Source organism: Rhamphochromis sp. 'chilingali' (genome assembly GCF_963969265.1).
Source record: "Rhamphochromis sp. 'chilingali' genome assembly, chromosome: 9".
In the NCBI taxonomy this organism is placed as follows: Eukaryota; Metazoa; Chordata; class Actinopteri; order Cichliformes; family Cichlidae; genus Rhamphochromis; species Rhamphochromis sp. 'chilingali'.
The window spans coordinates 2,433,713-2,456,688 of NC_137936.1; the positions used below are offsets into that span (position 1 = coordinate 2,433,713).

Below are 22,976 nucleotides of genomic sequence, written 5' to 3' on the forward strand. Positions count from 1 at the left end.
GCAACAAGCCACTTCTTTGTATTACAGTTTTTCTGAATTGCTAAAACACACTTCATCTCTTGGTCTCAAAACACTAAACAAACTGTAAAACTCAAGCTACACTCACAAAACAGTCAATTTGTCCTGCAAAACTAAACATTTCACCCAAAACTATTTTAACTGTACTCAAAATCAAGCACTACTGTCAAAAACCACACAAAACCAGCAAATGTGCAAACACAACTTAGCAACGATTACACACTACAGAAATAAATACAAAACACTGTGGGATAGTGGGAAATATATTTACTTATTCGTTCATTTATTCTTCTCACATTTTAACAAAAAAAGAACTGTATCAAAAAAGATATTCTATAGATAAAGTATAAATTTTTACAGCATATTCAGATAATTTATTCTGCCTCAGCTTCACACCTCTGTCCTGGGTCAGGCCCCAGGACTTCATCACATCACGTGCTATGGTCTGCCTTGCAAGTGTAACAACCCTTTTGGGTTATAGCACCACTAGGGGGGGTTGCCCTACTATTGTAGTAGTTGTGGGAGTCTCCTAGTGGGTGTGGTGTTGTTAGCGGCAGCCATTCCATGCTGCTCATGTTCCATTCTCCGAGGAAACACCTTACTGTTGTAACGGCCTGGCGCCGGCGACTACCGATCCCCGCACATGTATGTACGGACAGAGTAGAGCCGTGGAGACCTGGCTTGTATGGTTTTATGTTGCTGATAATGAATAAAGGTCTGTTGTTTAATTTAACTGCCTGGCTTCGAGTTATCCAGCTAACCTCCACACCACATGCCCGCTGGACCTGCTAGCTGCTCCTTCTTCGCCAGACTGCTGTTACACAAGGCAATGAGGAAAGAATCCTTTAGCATGCCGAATCCAGCACTAGCAAGATTCCAGTCCCATCTCACCACATGCTCCATTCATTGCTTGAAGTAAATTTTCCTGTGTGTGTGTAAGGGTTTCAGTCGTAGACTTTCTAGCTCCATGCCAAGAAAAATCCTTAATAGGGTTAAAGAAAAAAAAAAAGAGGGGGGGGAGGGGGGTGTACGGTGGAAGAAACATTGATAAAATGCTGCTCATTGTGAAACCACTCGCGTATTCTTGGTGAAAGCTCACATTGTCCCAAATGATACCATACATAGGATGCTCTTCCTGCAAAGCATCCTGTAGACTAGTGACGTGACGTTCTGTATCGAGGCTTCAAAGCTCGAGTCGAGTAATGGAGGGGGCGTTTCCGAGATGCGCGATACGCGTATCGAGGCTTGCTTCATTTATAGGTGGAGCTGAAAATGATGACGTCCGAAGCCTCGCTGCCCGGCTATACCACATGACTGGTTCAGGAAGTAGTTCGAACTTTGGCGCGAGCTATGACAGCGATATAAACCCCTCAGACTTCATTCAAAATGTGGGTGGACCCAAGGTTCAGAAAACCCGTTTCTCAGCCCTGCAAGAGCTAGCGAAGCAGAAAAAAGACTGAAAGCAGAAGGTGCCTCCAATACTTCCTCTTCCTCCGCACCACCACCACAGCCATCAACGTCACAAACTGTTGAGGCTGTTTCCCACGTTACTACTGTTATTGCATTTGAGTTGCATTTATATAAACTGATTGTTGGGTTTTCCTCTGTATCTATTATTGTACGATCTACTGTACAATATCAAGCGCCTTCAGGCGACTGTTGTGATTTGGCGCTATATAAATAACATTGAATTAAAAATTGAGTTGTTAGTATCACATAAAACTCTCCTTATTGTTTAGTTAACAACCTGTGGCGTCGCCTGGATGAAAGTGTCAGGCAGACACAGACACAAAATGTGACAGCAGACGCAAATATTGAGGTCCAACGGTACATGATGGAGCCAAATATTGGAAGGCTGGAGGACCCCCTTAAATACTGGGAGAGACTGTGAGCGAGTGTTTTCAAAAGCTGGGGAAATATTGTTCAAAAAAAGAAATCGCCTACGACCTGCCACAGTGGAGAAACTGTTGTTTTTAAATAAAAACCAATGATGTGTCCCCTAAACACTAATCACTGTCCATATCTCAACCACACCTCACCTCACAGTAAATGATCATTTCCATTTTAAGCATTTCCAAATAATCATTTTTCATACTGCCAGTATAAATATACACAGTATACTGCCATCACTACAATATAGATGTTTTACACACTCCTTTTGTTGTTGACATTTACAGGCTGTGTGCAAAAGGCCACACTCTTCAAATTCATGCCAACTAATATTTTTATGTCCAGTAGGTGTCCTGCTAGAGCAAATGAAGCTTCAAGACACTTTGCGCTGGGGTGAACCAATTGGATGAAAAGCTTCAGTGCTTCATGGAGCTTCATCTGCCCATCACAACACACAGCTCACTAGCTGCAAACACCAGACACTCAGCTCACTAGCTGCAACTACTCACATGGCTCTCTGGCACCAGAGCTCACCTTTCTCTGGGCTTAAATACCTTTAATTGCTGATGGAAAGCAGCTGTACAAAAAAAGGTGGCACCTAAGGCAGGAGAGCTGGTATGACACGCCCACACAGGCAACTTCAGGAGGAGGCCCTGCTAGGGCCGTAACAATTGGTCTATAATTAGTTAAAACTGCTGGGTCATCCCCTTTTTAATAGAGGGACAACAAAATCTGATTTCCATACTGAGGGAATTTCTTCCATTGTCATGGTCCCTGTTTCTGCTCAGCCGGCCCCACAAGGCTACATGTATTTTTGTTTTGCTCTCACTCTCTTTCCTTCGCCGCTCTGCCTGGGTGGAGCTCACATCCATAACCAGTTTGAGGGTGAAAATAGTTGAGAAAGGCTCTGCCACAAAATCAGCTGGGAGTTTCAAAAAGTAAGAATCTATTAAATCGGGTCCTGAAGGTTTTCGATGATCTAATACTTTAAGAGCTTCATAGACTTCCTGTACAAAGAAAGGAACAAAGTTAAATGGCTGACCAATGCACACCGGAAGGTTTGTGCAGGATTTTACAGAGACTGGATTCAGAGAGTCAAAGAGTCAGAAGATATAAAGTGCTTGTTAAAGCAATTCATAATCTCCTTCCTATCATAAACAGGAACTGAATCCTTAAAAAAAAATTGGTGAGCTTTTCCTACCTGAAAGAGACTTAATATTTTCCAGAACTTCTGTGGATTATTTAGGTTCTCAGACAGACAATAATAATATTCTGATTTAGATTTCTTAATAGAGGAAGTACATTTGTTTCTTAGTCATCTGAAAATAAGCCAATCATTGGGCTTTGGCCCAAGCCAGGTTACGTTGGATGTCGGCCAGCTCTGGGGAGAACCTGGGACTTTTTATGACCTTTTATCCTAAATCTCCCTAATGGGGCATGTTTACTCACAATTAGCATAAAACCATCCATAAAAACTGTCCTACATCAGGGATCAATCCTATTTTCTTCCAATCATAGTTTGACAAATCATGATAAAATGCTTGTTCATTAAACTGTTTAACAGTCCTTTTAAAAATAATACCTGAGTGACCTTAGAGGCACCTTAGTGTTTCAAATAACAGCAACAACACAGTGGTCGCTTAAGTCATGGCAAAAGACACCCAAGGATGAAAATTTATGAGGAACATTTGTCAGAAGCTAGTCAATCAAGGTAGACTTTTCAGGGGTTTTTTGGCTGTCTTCACAGTATTCTAATTTTTTGAATTAGAATACTGTTTTCGTGGGTTTTATGAGCTGGAAGCCCACATTATATACAAATAAACAACTAAGTACTTGAAATCGTTTAAGTTGTGGGCCCTGAATCTATAATCAATGAAAGTTTAATGTTTTGAAAGGAATTGTGGAAATAAATAAACTTTTCCATGATATTCTAATTTCTTGGACAAGGTCTATAGTTTAGTCTGGAAAGGAAAAGCTTTAAAGAATGCAGAGCCTCTGTAAAGGCAGAACGAGGTCTATAGCAACAAACAGCTGTTAGATAAAGACCCTTTGCAATATTCAGAGCCAGAAATTCCATTTGCTTGCTAATGTATTCTGATAGAACTATTGTGGCATCAAATTTCAACTTAACATAAGCAGCAACACCACCACCTTTCTTAAGTCTATCTGTACGATAGATACTGTATCCAGCTATGCTAATATGTTCATCAGATATATATTTAGACAACCAAGTTTCAGAAATTAAAACAATATCCCCATCTGTTGATCAAACCCAAATCTTCACCATATCCATCTTGGGTAACAAACTGCGCACATTAAGATGAACAATCTTCAGCCCAGATGAGGATTTAAATTCAGATGGTGTCTGAGTACATTGCAGCTCAGGGCCCAGGTTAGGTTGCACATTACCAGATAAGAGCAGTAGTAAGACAGTCGGGAGTCTCTGCTTTGCAACATTACCTACTGAATTTGACTTGTGAAATGTTGAAACTAAGTAGAATAACTTGCAAGGTAATAATTCAAAACAAGACGGTTTTGAAGTTGAGCTAAATCTTTGTGTAGATCAAATGATAAATGCACGGCCTGTTCCAAATACATTGGTGATTGTACAGGATGTACAGCAGCGGTGATACATGTGGACCTGAGGACCTTCTCTTCTCTAAGAAGAGTCATATACAGATCCAATATTGGATTTTAAAAAATGAGGATATTACAAGTAAGCTTTAAATTTCTATATTTACAAATGTCACTGAGCAGTCCTTCAATTCAAATATAATCTGTCATCTTCCTCAACTACAGCAGCTATACCTTTAGCTAGCAGAGACAAACTGAGTGTAGTTTGACAAACTACACTTAGATTGTGTTTGTTTGCAGATATTTGTTTATCCAATCAAAAAGTTACATTTGAAATTACCTGCCACTTAAAAAATGCTACTTCCTTGTTGTTGTGATGCTGGTGGAAAAACAATGACAACATACAGACATCTGCATGAAAAATGCAATTCCAGACTGTTCCGGGCCACTTTAACCCCTGAGTTGAAGAGGGACATTAATTAAAAAATTTTGCCTCTTTCACCTCTTCCTATGCAATAAGCACCAATGATGGATACACTGATAGGATTAACTTTCATAGATTTTCTTGTTCCCTCCAATTGGTGCTGAAATCGGTTTGAAGTTTGAAGGCGCACACTAATGTAAGGCAAATACCTCTGCAATGAAACTTAAAACAACAAGCCTGTTTTTGAAAATGTGAGGAGTAGAAAGTGTAGATATTTGTGTAAGAAATGTCAGGAAGGATCGCTTAGAACAGTGGTTCTTAACCTGGGTTCGATCGAACCCTAGGGGTTCGGTGAGTCGGTCTCAGGGGTTCGGCAGAGCCTCCGCCATGACATGCATGGCTCATTTTGTGCACCAGTAAAAAAAATCACATTTTATTTTTAACTAAAGAGGGGTTCATATGAAGCTGGTGGGGTTCGGTACCTCCAACAAGGTTAAGAACCACTGGCTTAGAATAAAGGCCATGAGAACAATAGAAAAGATGTGAATGCCACTAAAATTGAAGCAGTGTCCCCCAAAGGATGCCACCAAGGACCAGTCCAACAACAGATAGAGCTCAACACACTCAGCATTTTTCAGTTGTCTAGCTCACCAACTTCTGGTGGAAATATACACTAAACAGGAACTATCTGTGTTTGCAGTTCTAAGGGTCTTTATGTCTGCTTTCTGACTGTTTTATCAAAACTTACTGGTGTAAACAAGGTTCATGCTCAGAGGTATGTTCTCACCAAATGCCTTTTACTACGAGGTTATGTCAGTAAGATTTAAACTCTCAAGCTCTTCATTTTTCATTTTTTAAATAAGCAGTGTTGCCACTTTTCAGCTGCACTTTGACTAAATTTGTCTTGAAGTGTGTGATTTTATGCAGTTATTTAAATATTTATTGCAAATCCACTTTTCACCATTCCTACCAGCATCTGGAATAAACACTTTTGTCTCCAGTGTGTCTGTGGACATAGTCAGAATGTTGCTAAAAGCCTGTATTATCAACATGCAACACAAGGGGTATGTCTACCTCCATTCTATTATGCACTACCAGCTCTGGCACTACCCACATAGCTTTATCACAAATAAATTGGTATTACCTTGTAAATGTAAATGCAGATTGGGAAAAAAATTGCAGACAGGAGATGTCACAGAGATTGGAGCAGATTTTCCTGCATTAAATTGTTCGTATCACCATGTTGTTAAAGAAGAAGAATATTGATGCCAAGAGGCACCTCACACAACAGATAGGAAGAAAATCAATGCTCTTACTTTTTCCTCCTCTCTCTCTCCTCTCTCTCTGTCACTCTTGTTTATCTTTCCTCGATTTGGATTTAATGCACTCCGTTGTTTTTAAAAACTGTCTTGCTACTTTCTAATGCAATTTAGCTTAGCAATCGTCATTTCAGCACCAGTGTAAAGATAAAAAAAGGATTTGCTGCGATTTAATGTTCAATCAAAAAGAGATATGTGGTTTGGGCTTGTGGAACTGGTTCCATGTTTCTGGTAAACTGGTGAGGAAAATGTCGGCCTAATATGTGAAGGGATTCACTTAAGACTGTCGGGCTAAGCAACTGATTTCTGCTTTCAGGTAACCAGCCTTGATTGAAGCAACAGATGGTATCATTTATCTCGTAGATGACACAAGTGCAACATGGATTTCAATCACAGCTTTGAAGCTAGGTTTGGGTCAATCCTGTTCATTGCTCCCCTACCTTCTGCTGCCTCCTGGCCATATCAGTCGGTTGTTTCGCGTTAAATGGATATGCGATGCAGCGCATCACAAACACATACAGCTGGAGTCTCTTTTTCCTCTCTTCCTCATCTCGCTGCATCTTTTCCAGGTCCTCCTTTTCCTTGTCGCTGCCAACCGACGGGCTCGGGCTTGACGGTCGACCACGGCCGCTCCCGCCACCCCGTGACTGGAGCCCTCCGTTGGCTTGGCCGTCGGCGGCTCGGCCCGGTGACAATCGGGCTCCCCCGATGTTCTTCGGGGCCGCCACTTCTTTGTGCTCCACCTGCAGTATCTCTTCCCCTTCCTCCTCGCTTGAAGACGGGTCCAACATGCTGCGGTAGCTTAGATGAAGACTCTACCTGTTGCAATTGAAAAACTGCGAGAGCAGAAAACAGAAAGACGCCTTGAATGTACTAAAGCTGACCGATGAGCCCTCAGATTGTTCTTTGTCAAGAAAAAAACTGCTGCCACAGTTCCAAGCTCATCGCAAAAAAAATAAAGTGTTATAAACACAAAGTAGCCCTGTGGTTTCGAAGCCTTTCAACTCTCACAGTCAGTGGCACATAGGAGGAATTAATGACGGGAGCAAATCTAAAGGGGAGGTGTCGCAGAGAGGTAACGCTGATGCGTTGGTGCGCTGCTGCTCGGAGAAAGAGGCAGGGCTCGGAGCTGACCATAGTACTGAAACATGATACCAGCTGCTCTGGGATCAGTTTAATCAAGCTGCGAGCACAACAGATAAAGGGCCACCTCCAGAAAAGCCGAAAGAGGACAGCGCTAGACCGGAATCAAAACAGCTTTCTTTAAAAAAAAAAAAAAAAAAAAAAAAAAAGCTTTATTACTGGTTTAAAACAATCCAACAACAAGATCGTAAGCCTGCTTCATGTCCTCCTCGTGTCTGCGTAGGTTCCATCCAGGCACTCTGGCAGTCATGTATAGAGTTAGGTTAACTGGCGAGTCCAAACTGACCACAGGTGAGAATGCGAGGGTTATCCGCTTATCCGTTTCTGTGTATTTGCACTGTGACAGATTCGTCATCTATCCAAGGTGTACTCCGCCACGCGCCCAATAACAATGCGTCTGTTTATTTATATATACACAACGCACTATGTAATTTACGTTCTTCTTGTTACTTGTATTCTTGTTCTGTGTTTTGGTTTGTTTGTTTTGTCTTGTCTTATTTAGCTTTTCCTGTTCTTTCTGTCTTATCTGCTCAAATTTGGGGTTGTTTAAAATGCCTGTTTTGGAAGGATAACACGTTTTTGTTTAATACAACATGATATTTCAGCTGTGTTAATATGATGAGTAAGTCTGTTAGCATTTTAGCTTTTCTGACTGTTCTTTTCCCACTTGTTTTGCATTTGGTTGGCTCTTCTACTGGTAGCATGGGGCTATAACTGGACCCTACACTGGCTATAACAGGACTCTACAGTGGTGGCACAGATGGTCCAAGTCACACATTGATGGCACAATAAAGAAGGTTTGCTGTGTCTCCCAGCACAGTCTCAAGAGCATGGAGGAAAGTCCAGGAGCCAATGTCTCTAGGAGAGCTACAGGGGGCTGTAGAAGGACCTTAAACCATGAGGAGGACCAGTTTCTGCTCCTTTGTGCAAGGAGAAACGGGATGCACACTGCCAGAGCCCTACAAAACTTGTTAATTAGACAAAAGTCTAATAAACAGGTTGACCAGTGGCAGGCTCAGCCAGCACATTTAAGAAGCATTTATGAGAAATCACTTGGTTCACTGAATGTAATACATTTATCCAGGTGTTTTCCTACAACTCCATCTTGATTTTTTGTGTTTATATTTTTAAAGACAGACAGTGTGGAGTCCATGTACTCTAAAAACAGATTATATATGAATATACAGAAGATTTCTGGTTTCCATTTTGTAGCCTTTGACTTTAAGAGGACTTCTATCGCACGCAGGCAAACAGTCCACTTGAAGACCAAAATCACATCAAAACAACATTTATTTTATAACAGTAATTTGGCCTTTAATTAGCTCATACTATATAGTCAGGTTTTTTTCTTTTTTTTTGGGGGGGGGGGGGGGGGGTGATTAGCATTCAAATCTCTCAGTTAATATAGAAGAAAGATTTACCACAAAGCAAGAAAGTATGAGATGAGTCTAATCAAAAAGGTATTGGCTGAAGCACATGCCACATCATTTAGCAAGCAGCTCATTTACACAGGGTTTGAAGCAAAGGAGCAAAATAAAACAATAAAAACACAAACACTTCCATCTTAGATAAGTAAATACATTAAATTTCATAAGAACAGTCCAAGAAAAACAACCAAGAGTTTCAGTATTGTCATTTTAACTCTTCTTCATTCTTGATTTATATATTTTTCTAATGCTCCAGTTTTTAACATTTTTAAACGAGGAAAATGAGCTACATCTTTTTAAATTACTGTCATAACTATTCAACAAGTTAATATCTCTGCTTTTTGTTTGTTTTTATCTTGTTTTCTTTTTTAAATCTGTTCCCCTCAAATCATATCGACTCTCTCTGACTTCAAACTGCTTCTGAGCACTGCAGCAAATCATTGTGTGGATGCCTCAAAGGGCATCCACACTATTGAGTTCCTGTTTCTCTTTATACTTTATTATTGTGTGGATGCTTTAAGCATCCACACTATTGAGTTCCTTCTTGGTGTTTCCGTACACTTTTCGCCGTGGATCTACTTCCACAATTTTTTTTGCTATTTTCACCGTTCAAATTTTAAACTATTCTGCTATTTCTGCTAATGACGGCTATGTCTTTTGGTATTTTTCACTATTATACTTTTTAAAATATTAAGCTTTTTTCCTTTAATTTGAAATGAATGGGAAACTTATGCAATTCTGCTAAAATTTGCTTGTTTTTGAAACTTAACTACTTCCTCATATTTTCACATAGAGCAACCATTCAAACTTTAAAATGTTCTCAAATTATTGGGCTATTCAGGTATAAATCAGCTTTTTCAAATCTTTTACTGTTTTACTTTTATGCCTCTTAAAGTTTTGAGTTGCAAAATTGTGATTTTTCACAAAATACATGCGTCGTTATGGTTGCTATGGTTGCTTTCTTCACTACCAGACACACTGGACCCACTACAGTTCGCTTACCATCCAAATCGTTCCACAGACGATGCCATCTCTCATCTCCTCCACACATCACTCACTCACTTGGACACTAGAAGGGGGAATTATGTTAAAATGCTCTTCATAGACTACAGCTCTGCATTTAACACCATAATTCCCTCCACACTCACCACCAAGCTGGAGCATCTGGGACTCAGCTCATCTATGTGTCAGTGGATCTCCAACTTCCTAACTGGCAGACCACAGGCAGTAAGGATGGGCGGACATGTCTCAGCCTCCACCACTCTCAGCACTGGAGCCCCCCAGGGGTGTGTCCTGAGCCCCCTGCTGTACTCTTTGTACACATATGACTGTGTGGCCATTACCAGCTCCACCACTATCATCAAGTTTGCTGACGACACCGTCGTGGTGGGCCTGATCTCTGATAACAACGAGACGGCCTACCTGAAGGAGATTAGGAATCTGGAGAACTGGTGCCAGAGGAACAACCTCCTTCTAAACGTCAGTAAGACAAAGGAGCTGATAGTGGACTTCAGCACTAAGCAGGAGAGGAACTACCAGACCCCCGTCATCAACGAGTGCCCAGTGGAGAGAGTGGACAGCTTCAAATACCTCGGAGTTCACATCACGCAGGACCTGTCATGGTCCTGTCACATCAACACCGTGGTGAAAAAGGCCCGACAGCGTCTCTACCACCTCAGACGCTTGAGAGACTTCCAACTGCCCTCCAAGGTGCTCAGGAACTTTTACTCCTGCACCATAGAGAGCATCCTGGCGGGAAACATCTTAACCTGGTTCGGGAACAGCACCATGCAGGACAGACGAGCTCTACAGAGGGTTGTGCGGTCAGCTCAGCGCACCATCCGCTCCGAGCTCCCTGACCTGCACTCAATCTACAGCAGGCGGTGCTGGACCAAGGCCAGGAAGATTGTGAAGGACCTCAGCCATCCCAACAACAGACTGTTCTCTCTGTTGAGGTCAGGAAAGCGATTCCGCTCCCTGAAGACCAACACAGAGAGACTGAGGAGGAGCTTCTTCCTGCAGGCGATACGGTCTCTCAATCACACCACCACACAGTCCTGACCCACACATACAGTTCTTACACACACACTGGAATTTCTGGACATTGTTTTCACTTCATTACTTAAATCACGCTGCTGTTATTGTGTATATGCTGCTGTTATTGTGTATATATTTATTTATATTTCTTCATACATTCTTATATAGTTCTATATTGTGTATTTTGTTGTACAGTTATTTTATTTTCAACTTTAATTTATATATTTTATCTTATTCTCCCAGTTAAATTTACCCTTCATTCTAATTTGTGTTGTACAGTTATTTCATTTTTAACCTTAATTTATATTTTATTCCTTCCTAGTTAAATTTACCCTTTTTAATTTTTCATATTTATTTCCTATCTTATTCATAGCCTTTTCCTTTTTTGTTTTCTTTAGGTCACGAGCAGTTGTCCAAGCATTTCACTACATATCGTACTGTGTATGACTGTGTACGTGACAAATAAAATTTGAATTTGAATTTGAATTTATGCACTTGGCTTCCAGTGTGCCACTGAAGGTTTTGCAGTCTTCTCTTAATGTCCAAACAACTTCTTGCTACTTGCTCAATTTTCACTCAACTTCCACAAATTATACATCAAAACGTAGGTATTTTTGCTGGCTTTGAATGGGAAACTTCCAAAATTCTGCTAAATTTTGCTTGTTTTTGAAACTTAACTACTTTCTCATACTTTCACCTAGAACAACCATTCAAACTTTAAAATGTTCACAAATTATTGGGCTATTCAGGTATGATTCAGCTTTTTCAAATCTTTTACTGTTTTACTTTTATGCCTCTTAAAGTTTTGAGTTGCAAAATTGTGATTTTTCACAAAATACATGCGTTGTTATGGTTGCTATGCTCTTGGCTTCCAGTGTGACACTGAAGCTTTTGCAGTCTTCTCTTCATGTCTGAACAACTGTTTGCTACTTGCTCAATTTTCACTCAACTTCCACAAATTATACATCAAAACGTAGGTATTTTTGCTGGCTTTCAGAACATGTCACTATCATTGTTGTGAGATTTATAAAATTTTGGCAAATCTCCTCAGACCAACACAAGGTCAGAAAACTCTCCATATAAAGTCAATGGAGAGCTTGTTCAAAATCATCGCTGGATTTCTGTAATGAGAGGCATATTCGAATCGTCATATCTCCTTAACGAAGCGACTTTAAGACATGAGGCTTGTCCCGGTATATCTTCAGACACTCCTGACGCTCACAATTCAAGAATTTCTTTCTCACCTATTACCGTTCTGAAATGAGTTGGACTTGTTTGAGGGTAGGAAATTCGTCCTTCGCTCAGATTTCTTCAGATTTCAAACTGTGGAAATGAAGCACTTTTTTCTCTCGTCATAACTTTTTGTTGGATTTCCACAGAGACCTGAAAATTTCCATGATTGTTCACCAAAGCCTGCTGTCTCTTACGGTGAAAGAATGATATCGATACTCCAAATAGATTTAGAGTTAGAAAGTGTTGTTTGAGGGCAAGTCAAGGCAGTTTTTGCTTCGCTCTACTCAGTTATGGTGCATTACAAGTCAAATATCTTTAATAATTCATATTTTAATGATAAATTGTTAACACTGGAAGATTCCCCCATCTCTTCTGAACAAAACGGTGTAAGAATGACGGCTCTAGCCCCTACGGTTAGGAAATTATGGTCATTTGTTTGAGGGGAGTCATCACTATGAGAAATAGGCTGCAATAATCCTGTGCCTCTCTGTGCTGCGTGTGTAAAAAGGATGCACCTGTTTTGGCGGGAAAACGTAAACAGCCACTCTGATTGGTGGATTTAAATTCGGCAGCTCTCTCCCTCTGTGTGTGTGTGTGTGTGTGTGTGTGTGTGTGTGTGTGTGTGTGTGTGTGTGTGTGTGTGTTTAGTGGAAGAGAGAGGACCCTACCCTTATTTCGCAGCATGTCATTGTTGGATTTAAATTGAATATAGTTAGACTGGTTGACTGGATTAGAGACTGTGTTTGTGTGTCCCTCTGTGCATTTGTGTTTCAATATGCCTCCATATTTGTAATTTTGTAAGTTATTACTATTCTGCTAAATCATACTATTTCTGCTTTTCATAGGATTTGTGCCTAATATAGTATTTCTACTAAATGTAGTATTTATGCTTAATCATACTATTTCTGCTTTTTATAGGATTTGTGCCTAATATAGTATTTCTGCTTTTTATAGGATTTGTGCCTAATATAGTATTTCTGCTTTTTATAAGATTTGTGCTTAATATAGTATTTCTGCTAAATTCTAGTATTTCTGCTTTTTATAGTATTTGTGCTAAAACATAGTATTTCTACTAAATGTAGTATTTATGCTTAATCATACTATTTCTATATATTTCTGCCAGGTCCCCAGGCAGCCAATCCTCTGTGAGGACTGAGACATTCAAATTTTCAAATCAGGGCCTGCACGGTTTCCCAGCCAATCATATATGTGGGCTGAGGAATACAAATTAGCATATTGGGGCCTTCATGGCTTCTAAGCCAGCCAATCATATCTGAGGGCTGAGGAATTCAAATCCACAAATCAGGGCCTGCACGGCTTCCCAGGCAGCCAATCATATATGTGGCCTCAGGCATTCAAATTTGCATATTGGGGAATTCGTGGCTTCTAAGTCAACAAGTCATCCATGTCATATATCTCTAAGAATTCATATTTTAATGATAAATTGTCAACACTTGAAGATTCCCCAATCACTTCTGAACAAAACGGTGTAAGAATGACCGTTCTAGCTCCTACGGTTAGGAAATTATGGTCATTTGTTTGAGGGGAGTCCTCACTATGAGAAATAGACTGCAAAAATCCTGTGTCTCTCTCTGTGCCGTGTGTGTAAATAGATGCACCTGTTTTGGCGGGAAAAAGTACACAGCCTCTCTGATTGGTGGATTTAAATTCAGCAGCTCCCAGGCTGACCTAGAAACTTACTTCTCTCTCCCTGTGTGTGTCTATGTGTGTGTGCGTGTGTGTGTGTGTGTGTGTGACAGAGAGAGAGAGAGAGAGAGAGAGAGAGAGAGAAAGGCTTTTAATGGGATGAACTCATTCTAAGATTCAAATTCAATATATTTAGACTGGGTGACTGAATTGGATCTTGTGTGTGTGTCTCTCTGTGCATGTGTGTTTCCTTATGTGTACATATTTCTGATTGTGTGGCTGTTGTATATATTTTTTGCTGATTTTTTTCATTTAACAAGTATATTTGAGGGACCCTCAGCATGTTCAGCATTTTTTCAGCTGTCCATTTTGCTTTCCCGATTTTTCTGTTTAACTTATTACTATTGTGCTAAATCATACTATTTCTGCTTTTAATAGGATTTGTGCTTAATATAGTATTTCTGCTTTTTATAGGATTTGTGCTTAATATACTAGTTCAGCTTTTTATAGGATTTGTACGGTGGCCCTGAAGTGCAAATCACACCAACAAATTACTAAACACAACAACAAAATTGAGAGGCCCTGAAGTGCAAATCACACCAACAAATTGCTAAACACAACAACAAAATCGAGAAACAAAAAAACAAATGGAGAATCACAAAAACAAAACTGAGAATCACAAAAACAAAATTGAGAAGCACAAAAACAAAATTGAGAAGCACAAAAACAAAACTGAGAATCACAAAAACAAATCAAGAAGCACAAAAACAAAAGAAGAATCACAAAAACAAATCAAGAAGCACAAAAACAAAAGAAGAATCACAAAAACAAATCGAGAAGCACAAAAACAAAAGAAGAATCACAAAAACAAATCAAGAAGCACAAAAACAAAAGAAGAATCACAAAAACAAATTAAGAAGCACAAAAACAAAAGAAGAATCACAAAACCAAATTGAGAAGCACAATTACATTAAGAAAACCGGAAAGGGTAGGTACCAGTCGGCAACAGGAGACATCACTGATTGGATGTCTGATCTGTTCGTCTTTGGAACCGGAAGTTACTCTGCCTGTGGCGCATTTCGTTTGAAGAAGAACGGCGGAATGTTTTGTCCTAGCTGTGGGAAAAAGCTGGTTGAGGAGTCGCCGAACTTTTGCAGCGGCTGTGGCGAGAGGCTTTATCACGCATCTTGCATCGGAGACACTTCACTCCCATTGAGTAAGTTAATAAGCATAATAAAATGTTTGTTATTTATTGATTTATTAGCCTAGCGTTAGCTGTTTCCAGCCCATAGCAGACCAGAGGGCTGTTCCACTAAGCGAGCTCAGAAAATCGAGGCTCATTTGAAAATGCACGCAGCTGTCAAAATGACTGCTCAAGACCTTTCTAGTAGTGAAGGTTTGAGGGCAGTTCTAGTGTTAACAAACCTCGCAGCTAGGGTGCCACGGACCAGACTTGTCCACAAGCATATTGCATAATGAATGAGCAGAAAGACTGCAGGTTAGCCTCGTTCCTGGAACCGAATTTGGGGCAATCGAGCCTGGATTTTCAGAGTGAGCCTGGCTTTTGGGATTAGCTTGCTTCGTGGAACAGTCCTCTGAGCATTTCCACAACTGAAACGATAATAAATTAGTTCATTTATTATGTTTGGTTAACTTTAGGAACTAACCCTATTATGTGTCTATACATTAAAACTTACTGGTGTAGAATTGTATTGGTCAATAGTATCAGTTGCATTGTCATTCCTTGGTAGAAATTTTCTAGTGAGATTATTCAGTGTTGTCCTTATTTGCGTGTTGTGTGGACAATGGAATGTTACATGAATGAATGTCTTTAATGTGTGACATTGTAGTACATTTTTCCTTTGTTTCCCTTTAGCATCACAGACTACCTCAAACTGCCCGACTCCAACCTTCAGCACCTTCATAGAATACAGAAAAAAGAAAAATGAAGAGAGGCAAAAGTTTTCTGAAGGGAGGAAGGGCTTAAAGAAAAAGGAAAAAAGAAAGGTTCAGGTAGTTTGGCTAGCTCAGTCTGAAAACAAGTTGAGGTTAATTTTCTAATGACATTCTTTTGTTATTCCTTAGGGGAGTTGTGTAAAAAATGTTCAGTGTAGTAAAGCTATCCAGAATAAGAACAATTGTTTACGAGTAATTGTACATTTAGGTTGTCAGGAAGATCCCTCTTTAGCAGTTAATAAATATTCAAGTTTGAATAGATCTGCTTAGAGTCATATTAGTATCTACTTGGCCCATTGTTCATGTGTTTTTCCTTACAGATAAATGTCGGCTTGATGACCATAAAAAAGGGTGGTTTGAAGCCATACCGTGGAAAAACTATTTTCCTAACAACAGACCCTGACGCTACTGCCACAAGTCTGCTCAATCAAGCTGTTAAAAAAATGAAGGACTTTAACAAAGATCTAAACGATGGACCTTTCCTTCTTCTGTATCCGGATGGCACTGAGGTCATTACTGTCCCTGGAACACAAAGACCATTTACACTTGAGGCTTATAAGGCTGAAGTTGGCAAGCCTTATCAAAGAATCACTGTTTTCATCTGCTTGAAGAGTGACTTTGAAGATGGTAAGCTGCTAATGTTTGTTTTGATTTTGACACACATTCCCTTAGTTTCAACAACTGCTAATTTTGAAATTGTAAAATGATAACATTACGCATAAAGCACGCAAGTCAATAGCATACCTACATTAAAATGGTGAATGGCCTGTATTTGATATAGCAACTTCTAGGGTTCTACAACCCCCCCAAGACACTTCACAACAAAACCAGTCATTCACCCAGTCATTCACACACTGCTGGTGATTAGCTACAATGTGGACACAACTGTCCTGGGACTCACTGACTGAAGCAAGGCTGCTGTACACAGATGCCACCTATCCCTCCCACTACCACCACCTGGCATGGAGGGTGAAGTGTCTTGCCCAAGGACACAACGACTGTGACAGACTGAGCAGGGCTCAAACCTTCAACCTTTTGATTACAGGGCGGGCTTTTAACTCCTCTGCCACCATTGCTGCCTAAATTAGCTTGTATATGTTATGTTTCTTCCTGGAAACATGAAATTCAGCCATTTTTGGATCTACTGAGTCATGATTTTTAAATGCTAACTTTATGCCTTTCGTATTAATCTATTATTCGTGATCAAATAAAGTTTCATACATTAGTATGAATTTAGTTTGCTTAGCTTGATTTGTTTTCATGTTTTGTAGTTGGAGAAAACTCAGACTTGTCTGACTCTGACCCCGAGATTGTTATTAAAAGGCCCTCTGAGTTTGATCTTGCTGATACACTGGTAAGTACAATTTAAATTTTTTTTATAGAGTTTTCTTGTTGTTTAGCCACCACCATTTGCCTCAGTTCAGTAAAACAGTTAATAGTTATATGTGAAATACATTTTGTGTGTGTGTGCGTGCGTGCGTGCGTGCTCACTCGCGTGCGTGCGTGCGTGTGTTTGTTTGTTTGTTTCAGCCATGGGAACTTCAACATGAAAGCAGTCCTTTACAGAAAGCGGCAGAATATGAGTAAGTGATATTTTAAGAACATGTAATCTTTTACTGTTTTTTGCCTAAACTTTTGTATTAATGAGATATACACTTTTGTCAAGGTTAAAGGTTCAAGGTTCTTTATTTGTCACATGCATAGTTATACAAGTATAACACACAGTCATTCATTCTGTATATGGTTTTTGGAACATGGACTACATAATACTTGTATTGCTTGTTTGTTAATCAAGATGCTTAAATATTTTCAAAGTGTCAATTAATATTTTCACAGTACACAACAATAATGCTTTTCTTTGTTCTCTAAGGAAGGGTGCTGGGGATCTTGTGCTTGCTAATGAAGTACAACAGGTAAAAACTATTTTATTAGTAAAACAGTGCAGCAGACAATCTCCACCGCCTTTACTTTGCAATTAGATGACGATTCACTGTTTGCTTATTACATTCATTGTTATTATACAATGCATTTCACATCATCAATTTTCATACTATCAATAGATTATAACATCCACCCCTTAAAGGTACACTAAGTGAAATAATCACAAAGCAGTCTAATGTCTCAATCATGTTGGAAGGAAGGTTACATTGAAACTAACTGTGTATGACTCGTCTTTGTCATCTAGAATCTTCTGGCGCTGATCCGTAGCCATGAAACTCATGGAACGGGAGGAGGGAGAGTCACTCGTTTGTTTATAAAGATAGACTGTAGTACACAAATTTGACCACAGGATTTCTTATTTCATTCTTACTTACTGTACCTTTAGATAATCTATTGGGATAGGAAACCTAAGGTACATCCATCTACTTCCGGACCATGGGTCCCATACTGCTAAAAAAATAGGAGTCTATGAGCCAATAAAAATTATTTTCTGATCCCGTTTGATGTGTATAATGGATTTAAAATATGATGTCCGTGAAGTATATAAACACATTTTGATGCCAAAAAGTGCTTAAGCGACAGGTGGCAAAGGTTATTTTATGTTTTGTTTGAAAAGACGTGGCGAAATGTAAATGTTCGTCTCACAAAATTGACATCATCGAACCAGACACAGAGAAGAGGAAAAGCTTAGTTTTGTTTAGCGAGCTTCGAATCCTTCTTCCAGGATGATGTGGAGAAAACCACTATAAATCTGGCCATGTGATAATTAGCAGCTACGCTGGGGGAGAAAAGCTTCTGAGGCGACATCATATTTGCGACATCTGACTTGTAGTCATTTTAAGGACAAATTTTTACAAGCTAACAAATCTCAAATTACATTACAGACATAGTCGAAACACAATTATTTATTATTTAAATTGAAGTACAACATATGTGTGATTCAGAGAGTAAGGCAAAGCAGACCAGAAAATAACTTTTATAGCTCCATTCACTTCCATTCATTTTTCTTTTGTTCAGGGACCCACGAGCAGACCAGAAGGGGAGGAGACTTAGGCTCCCTATATTAAAATAATTATCAATTGGTCAAATATCAATTATCAATTGGGGGCCCCGCAGGGATGTGTGCTGAGCCCCCTCCTCTTCACTCTGCTGACCCATGACTGCACTCCATCACACAGCTCCAACCTCTTCATCAAGTTTGCGGACGACACAACGGTGGTGGGTCTCATTAGCAACAGGGATGAGACCGACTACAGAAGTGAGGTGAGACGCCTGGCCACGTGGTGTGCTGACAACAATCTCTCTCTGAATGTGGAGAAGACGAAGGAGATTGTTGTGGACTTCAGGAGAATGCACACCCAACATGCTCCTCTGACCATTGACGGAGCGTCTGTGGAGAGAGTGAGCAGCACCAAGTTCTTGGGTGTGCACATCACAGAGGATCTCTCCTGGACGTACAACACCACAGCACTGGCCAAGAAATCACAGCAGCGTCTCTTCTTTCTCCGCAAACTAAGAAGAGCAGGAGCACCAGCCCCCATCATGTACACTTTCTACAGAGGCACCATCGAGAGCATCCTGTCGAGCTGCATCACTGTGTGGTTTGGAGCCTGCAATGCGTCCTGCCATAGAACCCTCCAACGCATAGTGAGAGCTGCAGAGAGGATCATTGGTGTCTCTCTCCCCTCCCTCCAGGACATTTACAGCACCCGTCTCACTAAAAAAGCCCTTTGCATAGCGGCTGATCCCACGCACCCAATGCAAAGCTTCTTCAAGCTGCTGCCGTCAGGGAGGAGACTGCGGAGTCTCCAGGCCAGGACCAGCAGACTGAAGGACAGCTTCATCCATCAGGCTGTCAGGAAGCTAAACTCCCTCCCGATTCTGCCCCCCTCTCCCCTCTTCTCCACCACGGTCTCACTGAACTCTGTCACACACACACACACACACTCACTCTCTGACGCACTCACTGGCCTGCTCCAGTCACTTTGTGGAGCATTGGACTGCTTAAGCATTGGACCTCATAAGACTTTGTTGTTACACTATCTCTTACCGTACACTACTAAATCCCCATTTGCACTATTTGCCTATTTTGCACCACTATGCCTTCTTACTTGAATATTGTATATTGTATATTGCATAGCTTTTTTTTGTTATATGTAAAATTGTATTGTATTTATTTAAATTTTTACTTTTTAATTATTTCATTTGCATTTTTCTAATCACTAGGGTTTGAGAGTAACGCAATTTCTATTCTGTGTATGTCCTGTACATGTGGCAGAATTGACAAATAAAGTTGACTTGACTTGACTTGACTTGATATGAATTTTCATTCATCCTCTTTTCTGTATTTCCAGGTCATAGATTTGGAAGAAGAAAACGATACAGGCACTACTGAATGCCTCACTGTCGAGAGCTCCTGTTACAGGTGCGTTGTATCTTGAGTAATTATTCCAGAGGTTTGCACAAAATATATACACACAATTATTATAAATGTATGTAGTTTGACTCTTTTACATTTGATTCTTCAGAAAAATAAATAGTAGAATCGTTCTATAAAAGTGGAACTGCATGTTTATGCATTTGTATTTTTGCATCTACACTTTGTGTACATGTTTTCACTCTGCAGAAACTACACACAGCTGTTTGAACCGATTGTGATTGATGATGAAGATCCTACTCCTAACGAAGCCAAAGCTGAGCCCCCAGAAGAACCTGTGTTAGTAATTTAAACATTTGAATCCAATTAACCGCCATCTTGTTCTGTACAAGACATCATGCAATCATGAGAGAAGTATATACACCTTTAAAAAATAAGTTACCCTTTTTTTTTTTTTAGAGACACCAATTTGGAGGCACATGAAATTATTGCAAATTTGGCACTGGAACTTGACCACAAGAAGGTCAGCAGGTTCAATATATCAAGGTCAGCTGTATGGGATGGAGCTGTTAGAGGATTTCGACGCAGCACATACTCTGACAACTACGACATGTTCATCAAGTTTAATGATGATGCTGGCAGCTTTGAAGACGGTTTGGATACAGGTGGCCCGAGGCGTGAATTCCTCACACTTCTTATGGGCAGTCTGAGAAATCGCCCCATCTTTGATGGACCTCCAGAGAGCCGTTATCTTGTATATAATTCAAGAGGTGGATGTTTTCTCCGTAATTATTACAATGGAAATTTTAATAAAAATTGGCTTATTTTTTTCATTAGCATATTTAATAGCAATTAACCATGATAATTATGTGCCCTGTATTACAGCTGCCAGGCAAGATGAGTACTTTTTAGCAGGAAAGATGATCGCTGTATCCATTGTGCATGGGGGACCAGCACCACATTTCCTCTCCAAGAACCTGGTCAACCACATCACAGGGAATCAGAGTTTCAGCGCCACTGTAGAAGATGTGCAAGATGAGGAGATCACAAAAGTTCTACATCAGGTAGAAAATTACCTAGGCTCAGGGAATGGGTTTACTTAGAAGACACTTGGGGCCAGTTTAAAAGATTAAATCAGGATAACAGTTATCCGTGTTGGATCATATCTTGAAAGTAGGTTCAAGGTAGATTCTGTAATCTGAAAGGACAGATTTCCACCTCCCAACAACACAAGTGAAATAACAAATTGATTATTTCTTTAATCCAATGTTTGAATGAATCGTAAAAGTAGTGAAAATTATTTTTGTTTTTCTTACAGTAAACCTTTTTTTTTTTTTTTTTTTTTTAATATAGGTCCTGAAAGCTGAATCAGAGGAGTCTTTGCATAATCTTATTTTGCAAAACAGCACAATCTTCCAAACTGCTGGATGCCTCAGAAATGTCAAGCCTTGTGAGAAACAAGCATTTGTGGAGGAGTACCTCAGATGGTACATCCTTGAAAGAAACCAAAGTGTCATACAACGGTAAACTCATTACTCCTTTTAAATTCAGGATGGCCAGTTGCTCATCACAGCAGCCACTGACATTTTCAGACCTTCAGATGTATATGAAAAAACTGATTCGGTAGCATCCGGTGATCTGATGAACAACAACTTAATTCCTGAGCCACTGTTGCACGCTATTAACCTTTTGACACTAGAACTCTAATTTAGTATACATTTATTGTTCACAATGACCCATAATAATCAGTCATGCAACATGATTAATTTTTCAGTTATTTATAAAAAGAGGTGATCCCTTTTTCGACACACTTGTTTATTCCAGTGTGAAAGCACTATTTTTTTTTTTAAATGCTGAAATCCCAATGAGCTCTTCTTTTTTTGCTGTCACAGTTAATTTATGAGCACTATTAATTATTTTTGTGTATGCATTTGAAATCTGTCCAAATTTATAATGAAAGATCTAGTAGGTAAAGTCATTTAAACACAATTTAGAAGACTGCAATAGTCATAGCTATAAACCAATTATTAGTTATTTGTCTATCCTTTGCAGATTTAAAGATGGACTGGAAAGTCTGAATTTTTTAAGTGCACTGCAAAAACATTCCAGTGTGCTGGCCCCACTCCTATGCTTCTCTGCAAAGGCCCTGACTGCTTCAGAACTGGAGAGCATGTTCAGACCAGATCTCAGCCCAGCAGGAAGCAACAAGCGGCATAAGGAGGTCCTAACACTTGGCTTTTGGGCAGATTATCTCCTTGATTGTGAAGGTTTGAATGGCCGTTTTTATTTGTTTATAGTTTTATGAAAGGAGAGGTAAGGAAATTAATTTTCTGTAATGTACTACAGTGTTTACTTTCTTCTTTCAGAGAAGGCAACAGCAGTGTGTCTGGAAGATTTGATGATGTTTGCCACAGGGCTGACGGCAGTTCCACCGGCAGGAATGACACCACCACCATGCATCCAGTTTTTAAGTGATTCGCCTTTTCCAGTTGCAAACACCTGTGCAAATACTCTGAAGCTACCCATCTGTGACTCATATGGCATCTTTAAGGCCAACATGGACTTTGGAATTCAAAATGCTCCAGGATTTGGATGTTCTTAAATCAGCAAGGTCATCAAGTTACAGTTACTGAGTTACCCTGTTAAGTAGTGTGCCAACGGCAGCTGAACCTAACACATTCATGTGATAAGCAACTTCCATATTGTTAAACATTTAGTTGTTTTTTCTTAATATTGTGTATGTTGGAAAAGTGACAGAAATGCTGGACACTATTTGTAAATGGTTTTATTAAAGAAAATTGTAAATGTTTCCTTGTGGTTAAATGTTAATATTTAAATTCATGCCAGTTGCTGTATATTATGAACAATATTATATTCAATTTAGCAAGAGGGAAAGGAAACACTACTAACATTAAAAAAATGAAGGAAAAACAGAAGGGCTGGAGCACTCAAGTCCAAAGGTTTTATTAGGTGCAAAAAAAGGAAAGAAA

General features: G+C 39.7%; 2 protein-coding genes across 3 annotated transcripts in view; one reads left to right on the forward strand and one right to left on the reverse strand.

The window, feature by feature from the left end:
- Positions 1-7,234, reverse strand: part of LOC308402256 (calcium-dependent secretion activator 1-like) — a 336,790-nt gene extending 329,556 nt beyond the window's left edge. For both annotated transcript variants that reach the window (XM_080890943.1, XM_080890942.1), the window contains exon 1: positions 6,666-7,234. In XM_080890943.1, coding sequence (XP_080747069.1) covers positions 6,666-7,016 — 351 coding nt within the window. In that variant the 5' untranslated portion in view covers positions 7,017-7,234. The remainder of the gene's footprint in view (positions 1-6,665) is intronic.
- An 8,942-nt stretch (positions 7,235-16,176) lies between these two features.
- Positions 16,177-22,970, forward strand: LOC308402633 (G2/M phase-specific E3 ubiquitin-protein ligase-like). Its single transcript, XM_080891622.1, has 11 exons — positions 16,177-16,295; positions 16,940-17,022; positions 17,199-17,251; positions 17,539-17,581; positions 19,964-20,034; positions 20,236-20,325; positions 20,446-20,756; positions 20,872-21,050; positions 21,340-21,509; positions 22,039-22,253; positions 22,353-22,970. The coding sequence occupies exons 7-11, from the start codon at positions 20,597-20,599 to the stop codon at positions 22,586-22,588; spliced, it is 960 nt and encodes a 319-aa protein (XP_080747748.1). The 5' UTR covers positions 16,177-16,295; positions 16,940-17,022; positions 17,199-17,251; positions 17,539-17,581; positions 19,964-20,034; positions 20,236-20,325; positions 20,446-20,596; the 3' UTR covers positions 22,589-22,970.
- Positions 22,971-22,976: the final 6 nt, after the last annotated feature.